This window comes from Schistocerca nitens, chromosome 3, assembly GCF_023898315.1.
Source record: "Schistocerca nitens isolate TAMUIC-IGC-003100 chromosome 3, iqSchNite1.1, whole genome shotgun sequence".
NCBI classification, from domain to species: domain Eukaryota; kingdom Metazoa; phylum Arthropoda; class Insecta; order Orthoptera; family Acrididae; genus Schistocerca; species Schistocerca nitens.
The window spans coordinates 602,479,033-602,495,326 of NC_064616.1; the positions used below are offsets into that span (position 1 = coordinate 602,479,033).

General features: G+C 39.6%; 1 protein-coding gene across 1 annotated transcript in view; it reads left to right on the plus strand.

The window, feature by feature from the left end:
- Positions 1-16,294, plus strand: part of LOC126248533 (plasminogen activator inhibitor 1 RNA-binding protein-like) — an 84,368-nt gene that overhangs the window by 27,260 nt on the left and 40,814 nt on the right. Inside the window, exon 5 of the mRNA XM_049949591.1 lies at positions 10,384-10,458. Coding sequence (XP_049805548.1) covers positions 10,384-10,458 — 75 coding nt within the window. The remainder of the gene's footprint in view (positions 1-10,383; positions 10,459-16,294) is intronic.

Sequence of the window (16,294 nt, forward strand, 5' to 3'; positions counted from 1 at the left end):
GTTAAATGCCAGGTCACTTTTAATCTGATCTTTTGTTCTGCTGTTCCATAAGCATATAAAACAAGGGATTTTATGTACCCACACTGCTGCCCAAGCAAGAGGTTTACCATATAGTCTTCTGGTTGATATTCCTGGAACCCCATCTGAATGAGTAGACTGGAAATGTTACTGCAATAAAACAAATCCTTCATCTTGCCTGAAGTATTCCAGAAGACGTGCTTCTTATGTTCGCTTTACTGAAACTTTTGCTTCTGGGCTAAGACGGTTGTTTTCGTGTGTCCTAGATGCAAAAGTTCTGCTCCATTCCTTGACAAATTAAGATCTCGTACCAGATCATTTAATTTCTCTAAAGTGAAAAATTTAGGTGTAGGAATTCATCCTCCATATTCACTTCCATTGCTGATGCTGCTTTTGCACTAAAAATCCTGTAGTTCAGGCTTTGCACTAAAGTTCAGGTAGTTTAGTAAACACTGGTATAGGAACTACTTAACTGCGTGTCACAGGTCTCCTGATTGATTCTAAATTTGGATACTCCCATTATGTTTTTTGGCTCAGTTGAAACGTTTGACATCTGCAACACAAAAGTAACAGTCGTGGTTTTTTTGCACTCGTCAGACTGTTAGTACACAGAAATTTAAATATTCTCTTTGTCCATTTTTCCTCAGTAGAAGATACTCCATACAATTTTTACAAACAGTTTGGGGAGCCCATGGTCTATTTTGGTCTCCAAGCTATATGCAAGATATGCCTTCTTTACGAAGTCTGTGATGTGTTCTGTCTTTGTTTCTGTTGGCAGTATTAACTGAAAATATAACAGAACACATCGGGATTGTTTATGCATCTCCTTTGTGAAGAACTTGTATTTTCCTGAAACAGATAAAATAAAAATACGAAATAAATTAAAAAAAATTAATGTTAAATTGTGAAATATTTGAGTGTAAAAAGTTAGATTAAAATAGAGATCAACGATACTGATGGGAAATCAGCATCTATGGGAACATTTAATTAAAATCCAAATACATAAATATCCTCAAAACTACAGCCAATCTGGGAAAAGTAAAGCCATATTGGGGTTTAGGGCCTCTGAAATATGTGTGTGTCCGAATATTTTTGGTGATATTTTTTTGACCTGCGTAATGTGTGTTTATAGTATGTTAAGGTGTTACAGTCTCTCTAAGATCTTTTATTCTGATATTTTATTCATATGTTTATTCTTCAGAAAGATTTGGTGCTTTCTCTTGGATGATATTGATTATAAGATCATTGAAAACACACATTCAGAGAACCATGAGCATCGTGTGAAGGCTGTTTTGCCAGTGACATTTCTTCATTTGAATCTCTCAAGGAAAGAAACATCATTAAAATTGCTGAAGTTTCCGTGCATTGGCATTAATTTTACGACAAATGTTGGGTAATGGATCACTTTCAAAAAACTGGCAGTTGCAGGTTATTTTGAATCAAGATACACAACAGGGATTTCCCTGGAAAAAAAATCAAATACCTTTGTCCATTACTTAAATTCATTCATCTGACATACTAGACAATGTTATATCAGTATACACTGGAAAACATTTGCATAGGAATCTTCTACAGACATAGGTATATTAATGAATAATAAAAATAAAAGTAATAATCAGGTTGTGAACATGGGACGCAAAATTATGAAGCCATGATACTAACTAGTGTGCAGCCACTTCGTCTGATGATATTGATCAGTAAAAAAATGCACAAAGTACCTGGAAAACATTGAAAACTTCGATTCCCGATTTTTCAGAAACTGTGAAGTATCTGTGTGTAAGCAGATGTGTTCGCTTATTTTGACCCCTGTTCTACTGAGCAATGTTTCTGAGAAATGGGGTTATTGCACTTACTGTTTTCTCCTCGTCAGTTATTTACACTTTGCCTTATGTGTGTCACAAATTTGACATGTGCATGGTAACGGTTTCTTTCAAAAAAGACTGACAGTCCTATGAGAGACTTTGTCTGCCTTAGTAATAACCTGTCAACACTTTTACACAACCTGAATTAAAGAGTAAGTGTTCCACATTTGAAGCCAAAAATGGTGCTTGCATGCACGCACTGTAGCATTGTTGCCAGTGCTAATGTGAATGATTGATTTTGTTTCTTTCTGTGGGTTGCTAGTTTTATATTGTGATTTCACTTCTACGTAAGTGGTATGTTAAGTCAAGGGAGAGGGTTAGCTGTTAGATTCTGAGAGGTCAAGAGTTTGTCAAAGGAAAGGTATGGTGGAATGTGTAAAATACTGATACGTTGACTGTAAGAGTTGGATTTTCCTTTAATTTTGCATTTAAATAGATAATTTTTAGGAAGATTTTTCATAATGACGCCTTGCTCTCATATTGACTTTTGGTAACTATACCACATATTGTTGTTCCTCCTTCACACTGACAATGTAAACTAAATAACTGATTTTTAAAGTAAGTTGTGGGTAAGGAAGTGTTCCCTGCAGGGTAATTCTAGAATTGGAATGCAACACCCCTACAATTTATTTTCATATTTACTCAGAGGTAATTTGTGTAGTACTTAAATATTTTTCTGAAAAGTTTCAGATGGAATCGTTTTCCATAAACTTTAAATCATCTTATGCGATGTTTCTATCGCCATTTGCTTACGTGTTACAGCCATGATGTGAAGATTGTCAGCTTTTGAGGTATCCCCTTAACATTATGGCCAGTCATTCTTGTTTGAAATACATTGGTGTGCAAAACTTGGGATGAAAGTAACTTTCGCATGATGTGATAGACAAGTACATCAGTTGATGACACTTGAACGTTATGTATGAAGGAATTGATACGGTATAATACTGAAGCTGTCTGAAACATACGTAGTGAGACAAATAGAACTGACACTTCCATTAACAATCACATTGCAGTCACTACAGTCTGATGGTCCTCTGGACATTAAAAAAAGGTACATAACCCTTAATGGAATGGGTTTCACCAAAGAAAGCAGAACATGCCATGCAATGTGTTACCGAGCTGGCCACGAGGTTGGTAATGAGTTAAATTTCTTGTGATAGGGTGTTCCCTTCCTCCAGCAGTGCACTTAGCAACTGCAGGATGATGGTACACATGGACATACTGCAATGTGTCTCCTCAGTGTGTCCTCACCCTTGTTCGATGGGATTTAAGGACAGACAGATAGGCCAGTCCATTCATCAATTACCCTCTTGTTCCAAGAGCTGCTTCATCTGTGCTCTTCGATGCAATTGTGCATTGTCTGGTATGGTTAAAAGAAAGTTAACTTTTCAAGGGTGGGAGAATCACTGAAAACTGTGCTGAAAAGTACAGGCTTCCATTACAAAGCACTAGACGGACGCAAAGTTCTGTTAGAAAAGGTGCATATTGTTACGGCTTCATACATATTCTTGCACTAAAGTGTGGGTGAGAACGTACATTCCCTAAAATGTTTAGACAAAACATAGGTTAATGCCGGGGAAGCAGTAGTGGTCATCAGCCGATGGGAAGTGGAGCGAGCAGGATTAGATGTGGTCCTTGCAGGTTCTTCCAGTGGTTTTGTTCCTGATGGACTTTCAGTTTTTCCGTATAGAAATACATGTAATTACCATGCAGACATGGACCACACACAATTTGTTGAGAGATTTAGGAAACTTTTAAAACAACTTTCTGCCCCCTACAACAGTTGTAATGGACAATGCTCCATATCATTTACTGATACAGAACAAAGCCTCAACCACAAACAACTGCACAAAATATTGCTGCAAATATACGCATGATGAAGCTTCTGTTATATTCTCTTATTGAAGAAAATAAGTCTATGATGCCTACACACATAGCAGACTAAAACACAGTTGAGCAGCATTACACTGCAATAAGGCTGCCATCATATCACTGCCATTTCAACCCCATTGAATCAGTATGGAGTGATATGAAGATATCGATGCAGCCTAGTGGAGGAAAAAGATCAAGCACACTGAAAAGCATTCGAGCAGCAAAGACAATGGAAGGCATATATCATACTATTCGACAGTTTCATCTCAACAGCCATTGCTATGGTCTGTCGGTAAACTGAAGAGCGAGCGAGCAGTCCCCACTCTGCCTACCCTGCTATGTCAAAGGGCGCTTCTACAGGCTGTTTCACAACGTAGTGCAGTCCCTGCCGCAGCGCGCGCTTTAAATCTGAGGCGACGGCGTTTAATTTTAGACAAATGCGTTAAGAATATAAGAAACAAAGACTATAGCTTCTTCAAAACGTAACATTATAGAGTAAATAAGATTAACATATAATAATATTAACGGGAGTCAGAATTCTACTACAAACGTAGAACCGAGTACCTATTCATGTGAATGTATGTTCCTCTATTCGTAAGACGAACCAGATAAAGTGCAATCAATCTGTAGAATTTAAGGCTTGTTCTTACTGTGTGTTTCTACTAAAAGGTAAAAGTTTTCTTTGAAGGGCTGCATTCAAACTTAACAATTCTTGCAACACGAAGAGTGTTTAAGAAGTAACCAGAAATTTATAATTTCGTGTGTTGTATTAGTTTGATTCGCACAGCCCTTTTTTTTTTTTTTTTTTTTTTTTTTTTTTTTTTTTGTGTCGCTGTCTTCGTAAACATGTCTGAAAAGTATTTCCAGGTAAATCACATTTCACGCAATGTCTTGTGTGCCAAGGAAAATGTATTTTTTGTTTCATGGCAGTAAGTAATTTCCGTAATGTGGGCACTATTCTTTGGTTTATGTAAAAGTCCTCCGTCGTTTGTCGAATGACCGATTTTGTGAAACCGTCTATAACGATGGGTTTCCTCCCTAAATTAGTTTTCCTTCGCGGCGATTCCAGTAAAACGTGCGCCTTGTTTTCGCGTTCCTTCCTTATGCGTCCTACTGCGGCGAGGCTGACATTTGCATAAACTGCAATCCTTTGATTGGGACTGATCTACACCGCTACACAGGCAACGGGCAACTGATTTTGGGTGGCCCTGTAGGCCGGTGGCAGCGTTCTTCCGGGAAAGGCCACTTCCCCCACCAAAAGTGCTGCTCACTCTTGAGTTTACAGACAGACTATACCTAAGACTCGATGCATGGACACACTGCACATTATTTGAAGAGACTTACAAAGTAGCAAACAGTGGACAAGACTTGATCAGATGAAGTGCAGTTTTTATGGCAGTGGACAATGGGTGTGATTTGTTGGATGTCATTTTTGAAGCATAACTGCTAGATACTTATTTTGGTGATGCCAGTAAATGTTCCATGCTGTACTTCAGTTAACTAGCTCAATGAAGCTAAAGGAGTGAATCAGACTTGGAACTGAAATATTTGAAATAATTGTACTTTTTGATCACAATTACAGTTTAAAGGCAAATTTGAGTTTTTGCATTTGAGAAATTGCATAGTATGAACAAAATTGACAACTATTGCCACATGAGTCAAACGTTGACTGTCAGATTAAAATATTGTCCAGCCTATGAGAGTTTAGTGGATTTACAGGCACTTTAGAGTCTTGTATCTCAGTGTTGCCTAGGCCTCATCCTTGGATTTACAGCCACGTTAATAGGGCCCAAAAAAATTAACATTTTGCAAGAAATGTGAATATAGATCTGAATTCCACCTCAAAATGCGAAATTACCCAATATTCACTATTTCTTAGTGAATTGTATCGAGATCAACTATTTTATCATAGATGGTATGAAGTAGCTTTATTGAATGCATATAAATATTGAAAATTAATGAATTTTTAGTTACTGGTGTTGCATATCACCTGGCAAAACACAGATTGTAAAGATAATGTGCTTAAGTGTGTTCGCAAAAAAAGTGAGTGCAACAAGGTATCGGTGCGCCCAATGCTTCGGTGCCATGTCAGTCATGGGTGGGTGAGTGGTCTCTGTATGTGCTGCATAATGACTCGTAGGACAGGTGCTAGCTCAAGTCCAAAAGTTTGTATAATCACGGCATTTATGTGGCAAAATTTCTGGAAGACAAAAATTAGATTTCAGAAACTGCTGCTTCGCTGTTGTATTTACATATTTAGGGCTGAAATGATTACGCTAGACCACTCAAAAATGGACTGGAAAACAGCTGTTGGTGTTTGAGTCAGTCACCATACTGGCTGATTCTCTTCAATTTTATATTAGAGGTAGACAACTTCATACTTAGTCCAATATTTCTATGTTTCTTTTACTGGACAGTCATTCTGTCCACATTTGCCGAAACTTTTTTTAGCAAGATGTTACCTGTCAACCCAAGCATCCACGGTTGTGCATTTACAGGGGATCGAAAATGAATTGTGGAAGTTACAAATGAATCCTATCCATAATGAGTAAGAAAATACTTAAGACCAATCTACTTCATAACATTATATAGTTAAGAGAGAGGGGGAGCGTCATTCAGTTCGTCAATGGTAGAAATAAGCTTCTTCGTCATGCAGCCTCTAGAGAACTGCTGTGTGAATATCCGCATCATTTCAAAATAGTTTTCCCCAGATGTCTTTTCAGCTTGCTGAAAAGGTGGAAAGTGCATGGTTCAAGTCTGCACTTCGCAGAGAACATCACCCATCTCTGTGTGACCTTGCTCGCATGGTTTGCAACCATTTCTCAATGGCTTTAAATGACATTGGCTTTGGTGTACATACTGCCAGAATTTTATGGTAAATCTCCGTACAATTTAGAAGTTTCTCCCCATAAGAATTTTGCTGTGTACTTAAACCTTGTAGTGTTTCCAGTTGCTGGTGCCATTTCACTTGCACACTGTGATCTGCCTGCTGCAGCAGTAGTCTCTCTGCAGCAAATGTGAAACACGTATTATCTTCTGACAATGCACCACTCTTGTTGTGCACAATGGTCATAGCATGGGATGATGTAAGGAACTTAATTTCTGAAGTGCCTGTGTAGCTTGCAAATTGCTGTAAGAGGGTAGCGAATAGACAGTTCCTTGCAGGGTTGAAGGTTACTCTTCCAAGAACTAATACATCTTGAACGAGAATTAAGTTGAATTTGCAGTTACAATGCATATTTACATTAACACGGAAAAAAATTACCTGGATTGGAAATCATTTTTACTCAGAATATGGAACTTAGTGCTGGTCTCATAGGCCATTACCTGCAGGTAGTTAGGCTGGACTAGTATTTCCTCCTATTCTCCTCCCCCTTTCTCCTGGAAGTTGCCAAGTGTTCCTAGGAATTTGTAGTTAAAACACTTGCATGCTTTTATTAATTCAAACGCACACAGTTTGGTAATTCTAATGTCAAAATAGTTCAGAATTGTTACAGAAACAAAATCGATAACACATATTCAAATATGAGGAATACATATTTTTGTTAAAATTTTTTAAACAATTCACATGATACACAGAACAAAAGGGCAGGGTGAAATGAGAGTGACAGTAACAAGTGTTTTTAGGCTGATGCAGCCCACTACTGACGTCTAGCAGTCCCCGTAGGAACTGCAAAGCCTGCTGAGCTCACAGTAGCTTTTAGAACTCACAATACACATTAGACATTTTGGAAAAGAATCTTTAACTGGTGCAGAGTAGTGCTATGTCTGTGACTTCATTGGTTTTTTGTGGTGTAATATGTAGTGGGAATCTCTGGGTTTACTGCCAGATCCTAAAATAAACTTGATTCAATATTTTGGCAATCCCATCTGTCCATCTTCAGAAGAATGGTGGTGGTGGTGGTGGTGGTGGTTTCCAGTGGGATGTAGCAGCAGCCTTAGCAGCCTCCTCCTGAAGATGGCACACAGTTGAATTGCTGAAATATTGAATAAAGTTGATTTTAGGGTCTGGTAGCAAACCTGAGGTGACTTCAAAGTGTCATGTCTACTGCACTTTTTCATGTCTTGTAATAACTGTATTACATAAGCTTCAGTGTCAGTATGTTCACCTTATTTAAGGAAGTTATCCTATTTTTCAAAAAAGATAATTTTTTCCAGTGATCCGGACAGTGCAATTAAGAAATAGTTTATTATGGAGATGTTACCTTTGGATGTGCAGGACAACTGTAAAAAAAAATCTTGTTCCTGATTTCTGGCATCTAAATCGTTGAGACCTAGTAAATTTCTGCAGTCAACCTTGCATTGCCATTAGAGATGTAAATAAAAATAAATGAACTAAAAAAAGTATCATTGTAACACCTAGGAGTTTCAAACTTCTTACATGAATGACAGTTAATTTACACCTCCCATCACTACTGCAACACAGTATTTGACAATTTTGCACCTGAGCCCTTAGGTTTTTATGAAAAGTAAAATTGTTTTGAAAGTGTAATTGGACTCGTATCCTTGCATCAACAATGTTAAAACATTATTCTTTATATATTTCATGCTTTCCCTTGACACAACCTGTCATCATTTTTAACAGGAGGGACTATGATTCAGAAGTTATCTATTCAGAAGTTTGATAAACTAAAATCTTAACTATTAACCCTCAGGGTGATTTTTCATGATTCCCAATCAATTACATTTCTCCTTGTAGAAATACTTACTTTCCCTGAAACCATTTTAGGGTGTTTTTAAACATTTAAATGATACACAAGTATTGTTTTTTTCTTTGTTGGAGAACAGTATTAATCTCCAGCATTTGGTCTCATCATTTTTCAGTAGATAGCACAAATTTGATGGCTCTAAATATTTATTTTAATCATCTCTCTTCCTTTAATCCATCTTTGACTCCTCACTCTCGTCATCTTTGAATGGAAGTTGGCACAGTGTCTACCAATATAATATGTTTAATGTTCCAGTCACACTCGTGATACTACTTCAGTATCTCTCTCCTGTCTTCCCCACAACAAATGAAACCCTTGGATCCTGGCATCAGAGTGGTCTGTCCTTTTAACTATTCTCAACTTATCCCAATCTCCTCTGAGGAAGAAACCAAAAGTTATCAACCCAGGATAGTGTCTTGCACTTGTGTATTGCCAGTACTGTTCAACCTTCTGAACATTAGTACTAGCCAGTAAGTGAGAGTCATAATTTTATAGAATAACAGCAACACTCAATTTTTTTTTTATGTGGTACACTTGGGCATAGCACTGGAGTAAAATTTGTTAATTATGGAAACCAAATGTGATCATCATGCACTTGAGATTTGACAGTTGTTTCTGTGACGTGAGGTTTTATGTCTAGTAGTGACCATGCAAATTCAGGTGGAGGTCACCACTGCAGTCACTTTGTTTTAATCTGTCTGCTGTTTTGATTTTGCCCAAAAAGATTCATCATATTGGAAGTATTTAGTTTTTCATCAAAAAAAATGGTTTAACAGACCATTTAAAATAATTATTGACCTACTGATTTATTATTGAACTGTTTAATGGTAGTTTGAAATTATGAAGACACACACACTAATACCTGCTAGTTAACTGACTGCCATTTACTTTGTGTAATTTACAATAACTTGTTCAGGAATGGAAGGAACAACTGCAGGCCTTTGAACACATTAGGCATTCCACATAGTCGAGGTTTTAATTTGTATTTGTTCCTGAAAAGTTAAGTTTGCTCTTTAAAGTGCTGGTAGTTAGTGTTTATTTTTGGCAGAGTCAGTGTCACAGGGATTATTAGAAATACTTGTTAAAAGTGCATTTGTTAATGTGGGTTTTTTCAGTTTCACTATATTGCTAAACATTGAGGACTTAAGATTTGCACTTGGATTGTAGTACTGCTGAACCAAGAGTAAAAACAGTTTCCTCCAATTTTTTTGTGGTTAAGGTGGCTTGTCAAGCCTTCGTATTAACAAAAACCTGTCTAATTATGGTTTGGATTTTGTGTTAACTGTATGATGCTGACAGGTAACGGCACATGGCACTGAATGCTCATGCTTAGTAAAACATGCTGACTTCAAAAAATAAAGCTGTCAAAAATAGGTTGTGATGATGGACATAGTGTGAAGTGTGGTATTGCCATAGGACTGTATTTTGTGGATGATATTACTAGTTTTGTGAAGTCTCATCTGGTGATTTAGGGTATTATATAAAATTTCTAAAGTTACATGCTTTCTGGTGATAACATTTTGATGTCACTGTGTTAAATATATATGTAGTGTATATTTAAAGGATTATTAAATTTTTAAGTAGAATACTGGAATATTTTTCTTTTATATTGTGTAGGCATAGTGAAATAAACTAAACATTCTGAGAAGTTTGTTTAAAAGTAAGGGGTTGTTAACTTACATTAGTTTTGATACTTCCATGCTTCATCTGGCATGGTCATATTGAGTGTTGGATACAATCTGGTTTTTATCGTATTCAATTAGCTTTGCATACTAAAATTCAAAATGTGAATTGATCTATTAACTGACCCTTCTTTATTATAGAATTGTATCAGTTTGATATTTTCTAATAAAATCTTTGAGTGTTAATGGATCTTCGTATGTCCGTTGGGACAGGTTGTAACGTCTGTTACTGTTTCACAGGGAGCAGCTGAACACCCAAGTTCAAGATGATCCTGACTGGCAAGCTGAAGAATTTGTGCCAGAGAATCCAACAAAGTAAGTAGTGAAAGAGAACTTGCTGTTTGTGCGACAAATGTTGTTGTACAACTTCCATTTGTGTTAAATATCTGCCACTTTTGTGTTAATTTTGAAGCGGATGATAGTTATTTTTGCCAGTTCTGGATCCACTGGTTTTTACTTTCAAAAAGTTCCAAAAACATCAGATTCTGCAGTGACACATTGTGTACACATATAAAGGCAGTGTTTATTTCAATAAATGTGTTGACACTATATGCAATATAGAAATTGGTAACTAATATATTTAATGCGAGGAATGTGTAAGAACAAAATCTATAAAATTCACTGTGCTGATAGGATTAGAACTGTTTTTGTGTGGCAGTTGTGTTCCTCAGTAAAAGGACATATCCCCTATGGCAAATATGGCTTGGTCTACAGGCTGACTCCACAGTGGCTGTTTCATGGGCATATTTGATAAGATTTGCCCAACTTAGAGATGTGGTACTCGGACATAACAGAAAGACATGGTAGATAGAGGGTTTCATAAACTTGAGTTGTGTAGTGTTTAGTCTCAGATGGTAGAGCTCAAAAACTGATCTCACCTCTGTAAAAAAGTGAATAAGACACTGAGTCAATGTTTGTGCACAAATGGTGCGAAAATCATAGTAGTGGACTGCTGGCAAGAACTGGCATTCATTTGCCCTATGTACCAATGCCATTATTAAGTACTGGATTTTCAGCCCTTTGTACAGCAGAATGCATTGTACTGATGCACACAACCATATGTGGTTTAACACAAATGATCTGCCACTGCACTCTGGAGTATGCTAAATTTAAAATTTTCATTGCTGGCTGCTATGTACTGTCACCAAGAAGTGTTACAGATAATCAACAAAATATGCTTCAGATACTTGGTTCTCAAAGCAGTGATATTACAAAGAAACATTTATAATGTCAGTTTCTAGCACAAGACTCAATCAGTCCAATGTTTTACTTAGTTATGTGATGGATTTTTACTTTTGTTGTGTACATTGTGTAGTCTCAAGAGGATGTTTTAGAGTCAGCAGTACTTGGAAAGTGCCTTTCTTGAATCAACATTGGGTTTTCCCACTTGATTGATGACCTCCTGATCATTTCTTCTCCTAGTGCTGTGTTTTCTGTTTGTAGTGTTTTAAGTCCAAAAGTAACATTGAGACCATAGAGTTTGGAACTTTACACTGAAATGGTAAATCACTATTAAAATACAGCTTTCAAAGAAAATTAACATCTGTAAAGCTTCAGAGTTTCTGGGAGGTATAAAATGGATTTTGACTTCATAGAGGTCATACACAATTAGTCTTCTTCTTGATACTTCCTGGCAGATTAAAACTGTGTGCCGGGCCAAGACTTGAACTCGGGACCAGTGTGTCCAGAGTTAGAGTCTTGGCCCGGCACACAGTTTTAATCTGCCAGGAAGCTTCATATCAGCGCACACTCCACTGCGGAGTGAAAATCTCATTCTGGAAGTCTTCATCTTGACATAAAAACTACAGAAAAACACAACAGCCACAATAGTTTTTCAGCTACTGTACAGAAAGTCTTGTATCTGAAGTTGCAATATTTACTAAGAAGCTACTAATTGCTTTAAAGTAATTTAAATATAAATCAGACAAAATTCGAATTACCCCACTCCACGTGGGGCTCACAACTCTTTGGTTGGTTCATGCTTAGCTATCACGGGGCCCCAGCCTTAGCAGCACCTTTCCTCTTTCCATGCTGCATGTCTATCCTCCTACTGTTCTTTTTCCCCCTCCCTTGGGAATATGTCTTGGATATTTTTGGGAATGTGTTCCAGAAGTTTCAGTAGCCTGACATCAAAACAGTCCTTCCACTGTTTTTTCCTTTCTTTTGTTCTTTCTTTCATTGTTCTCCATATACTTCCTTCCTTTACTTCAGTGTTTGATGTTCCTCTTTGTTTCTTCTTCCACCGTGTGCCCCTGAAGGCTGGCCCACGCATCTGATGCGTAACCAGTGATTGGGTAATAAGTGATTTCCAGCCCTGGGTCGAGAGGTAGGGTTCGCACGTATCCCCTGGTACAGGCCAGGCCCATACAAGGATTGCCTGAGTTGCTACCTTCCCAAATCGCCGATTAGTCTGTCAGTTGCTCGGGAGGTGTGGTCTGAGGTGTGAACAATCACCTAAGGTGGGTGCAACCCCCTGTGAGGGGGGGGGGGGGTCCCTCAGTTGGAAGGAGCGTGCCATTGGAGACGCTGGCAATCGTAGGGATTTTCTCGCAATGAGCCAATCATCTTCAGAGACAGCGTCCACTAAACTTAAACAGAATGAGGCAAAAGATTCTAAGACCCCAGCTGCACCATGGTTCCTCGTGATTTCACATACTTAAGGTGATCAGTCCTTTGCTATTGTAAATCTGTTAGTTACTGAGAAATATGTTGATGCAATTGCCGGCCCGGTGAAATCCTGCTCTCGTTTACGCAATGACACTTTGCTTTTGCAGACTACTTCTGATTCTGAAGCACAACTGCTGCTTGCAGCTCACTCCTCCGTGGCTATCCTGTTAGTGTCAAGGCCCATTGGATGCTGAATTCTTTGCGTGGTGGTATTTATGCTAGGTCTGGATAGTCTGACAGATGGAGAAATCCAGACTTACCTCTCTGATCAGGGTGTCATTTGCATCGGATGATGAAAAAGGTTGATGCAACCTTAGGGCCTGCATGCATACTTTTCCCCTCGCGTTTCACAGAGAAGTGCTTCCCTCAAAGATGAAAGCTGGCTATGAAGTATTCTGTCAGGCTGTACATTACAAACCCGATGAACTGTTATCAGTGTTAACGTTACACCCACACTCAAATGTCTTGTCGAAATGCGTTACTTGTGGTAGGGATACTCGTGAGGGTTACTGCTGACCTCTTCTCCCTGCTGTATCAATTGTAATGTTGACCATGCAGCCTCATCCTGAGAATGTCCTGTGAATATCAATGATTTGGCCATTCAGGAGATCAGAGTGATGGAAAAAGTGCCTTACCCTGTCACTTGCAAGTTGTTGGTTACCTGAAAGTATTGTTTTTTACTATCTGGCAGTTACAGTACTATTTCTGCTGTGCCTCGCTCCACGAACAACATGGCAACGTAAACTTGTAACGTCAAATTCGACATGACAGTTGTCAAATCGTGCAGTGTCACGGTGGCATCCCTGCTGCCTCCTCCTCCTCCTCCTCCATCTGTGCAACAAGCCACCAAATCTTTGCCTCCTGTGGCAAAATCACCTGCTACACGACTGGCAGGACAGAAAGGACACCAGGAATATTCCCATGAAAGCCTTCTGTATCCCTCCAACTGACAAACATGTGAGTCTTCATATGTCAACTGTAAAGACTGTTAGAAATCAAAGAAAAATGGTCTTCTCTTTCGCCGACTGGGAAATGCTCTTCCACGATGTCTTCATGTGATACTCGCACCTGGCCGACGTTTGTTTCGCCGATGTGCACCACCAACCGTTTGTTGTCCTGGAATCTGCAGGCCAACATAGAGAAACTGCCAAAACTGCTGATGCCTCTGTGGATATCATGGAGTAGGGTCCTTCAGCCTCTGTGCCCTGTTGCAGTGTGTCTTTGAAGGCTGGCACATGGCAGCTGCTGAGGTGACAACCATTCATTTTCTCCCTTCCCTGTCATGACTCCTCCAGTGGAATATTCATGGCATTAGATCCAATGAGGAGGAATTTCCGCTGATCTTGAAATAGCAGTGTCCCCTTGTTTTCTGCCTTCAGGGAAAAAATTGTCCTTGAGACTGCTTTGATATCTAATTTCTTCCTGGTCCACTTTGACCACTGCCCCCCCCCCCCCCCACTCCACCCCCACTCGAGGAGATAGTCAAACCATCTACCAGAATACCTGGTGGCAAGCTGTTTTAGTCTGCATTTCCTTGATTGTTTATCCTACACTGAAGCTCATCAGAAGTCTGACATCCTGTGTCATCAGTGACATCTAACTTTGCCTTCCCTCCCTCCCCCTTTCCCCAGTTCTGTCCCCCTTCTCTCCTTCCCTTACCCTTCTGCTCCTGTGAACTGCCCTCTGGGTGTCTGCCCCCTCCCCCGGCCAGAGAAGTGTCACCTTCTTCCAGGCCAGAGGCCTGCTGCCACAACTCGGCCTTGGTATCCCCAGTTGGTGCTCAAAAAGTCCCCCCCCCCCCTCTCTCTCTCTCTCTCTCTCTCTCTCTCTCTCTCTCTCTCTCTCTCTCTCTCTCTATCTCTCTCTCTCTGTCCCCTCCCCTCTTCCACCTTTGAAAGAGGAGAACACAAGTCTCAGGACAAGGAACTGCAGGTGTCCTCCAGAGGTGCCATCTCCTCCACTGCAACCTGAATTCGGTGTCCTTATGGATGTCACTGCGTCATTATTGGTGACTGACTGGTTACCTGACAGTGTGATCGGCTCCAGCTCATTCTCCTCACATGTGGATACCCATTCTGTGCTCACTCAGTGGAACTGTAATAGATACTAGAGTCACCTCCTGGAGTTGCAATCTCGTATTTCCTTTTACTTGGTAGCTTGTGTTCTCCAGGAATGTCAAATCACTGATGCTTACCCATTAGCCCATTTTGGGTTCTGTGCTTGGTCAGAACCAGGTTGGCCCTGTGAGGGCTTCCAGTAGTGTTGGCTCATTGGTCAGTACAGACATTATTAGTACATGGGGCCCCCTTGACACCATGTTGGGTGCAGGTGCTTTCTGGGTCGTCCACTTGGACTCTGCGGTCATGGTATGCAGTATCTATCCCCTTCCCAACAGGCCACGTACATGTACTGCCCTAACTACCCTCCTTCAGCAACTTCCCACTCCCTTCTCCTCAGAGACTTTAATGCCCATCACCCTTTGTGGAGCAGTGCTTCTTCTAGTTGGGAAATCCTGATCGACCAATTTCGTGCGGATCATGACCTATGCCTTCTTAATGCTGGTGCCTGTACTCGTTTTAAGTGCCGCGTACAGCACTGTGCCATTGGTCTTTCGCTCAATATTCCACCTCTTCTTCCTTCCGTACACTGGTTATCACGTAAGTTCAGTGATCACTTCCAGTTGATTCATTCCCTTCCACCTCCTGATGGCCAGGTTACCCTGCTTGGGCACTCTGTCAAGCTGATTGGCCTCTCTATACCTCGCAGGTTGTGTTCACGCCCTCTTTGTCAATTCCTATTGAAGTTGTTCATGAGCTGTCCACTGAGATAATCAAACCAGCCAACTTTTAAGGCTTCTCTGTAAAATTTACAGAAATTGCAGCATTTTACAGTTTTACTGATGGACAGTGTCACTTTATAACTTAACGCACAAAAATTTGTAACATTAACAATTCTTTGTTTGGGTTGAAGGCAAGTCTAAGATTGTCAATAACTCGTTCTTTGATATTATTTGTACTTTTAACCATGTAATCTACATCTACATACATACTCCACTAGCCATCAAGCGCTATGTAGTGGAGGGCACAATTCGCGCCAAAGTCATATTTCTCCAGTTTCCCTCGCAGATCACATGAGGGAAAAACTACTGTCTGAACACCTCAGTACGAGCTCTAATTTCCCTTATCTTTGAATGGTGATAAATGCGCAATTTGAAAGTTGGTGGTAATAATATATGCTCTACATCCTTGACGAAGATCGGATTTCGAAATTTAGTGAGCAGCCCCTTCTGTTTATTGCATCGTCTATCTGCAAGTGTGTCCCACTTCAAACTTTCTATGAGATTTGTAATGCTCTCGTGATGGCTAAATGTACCAGTTGTGAATCTTGCTGTTCTTCTTTGAACCTTCTCAATATCTTGAATCAGACTCAACTGGTAAGGGTCCCATACAGACGAACTATACTCTAAGACTAGACAAACTAATGT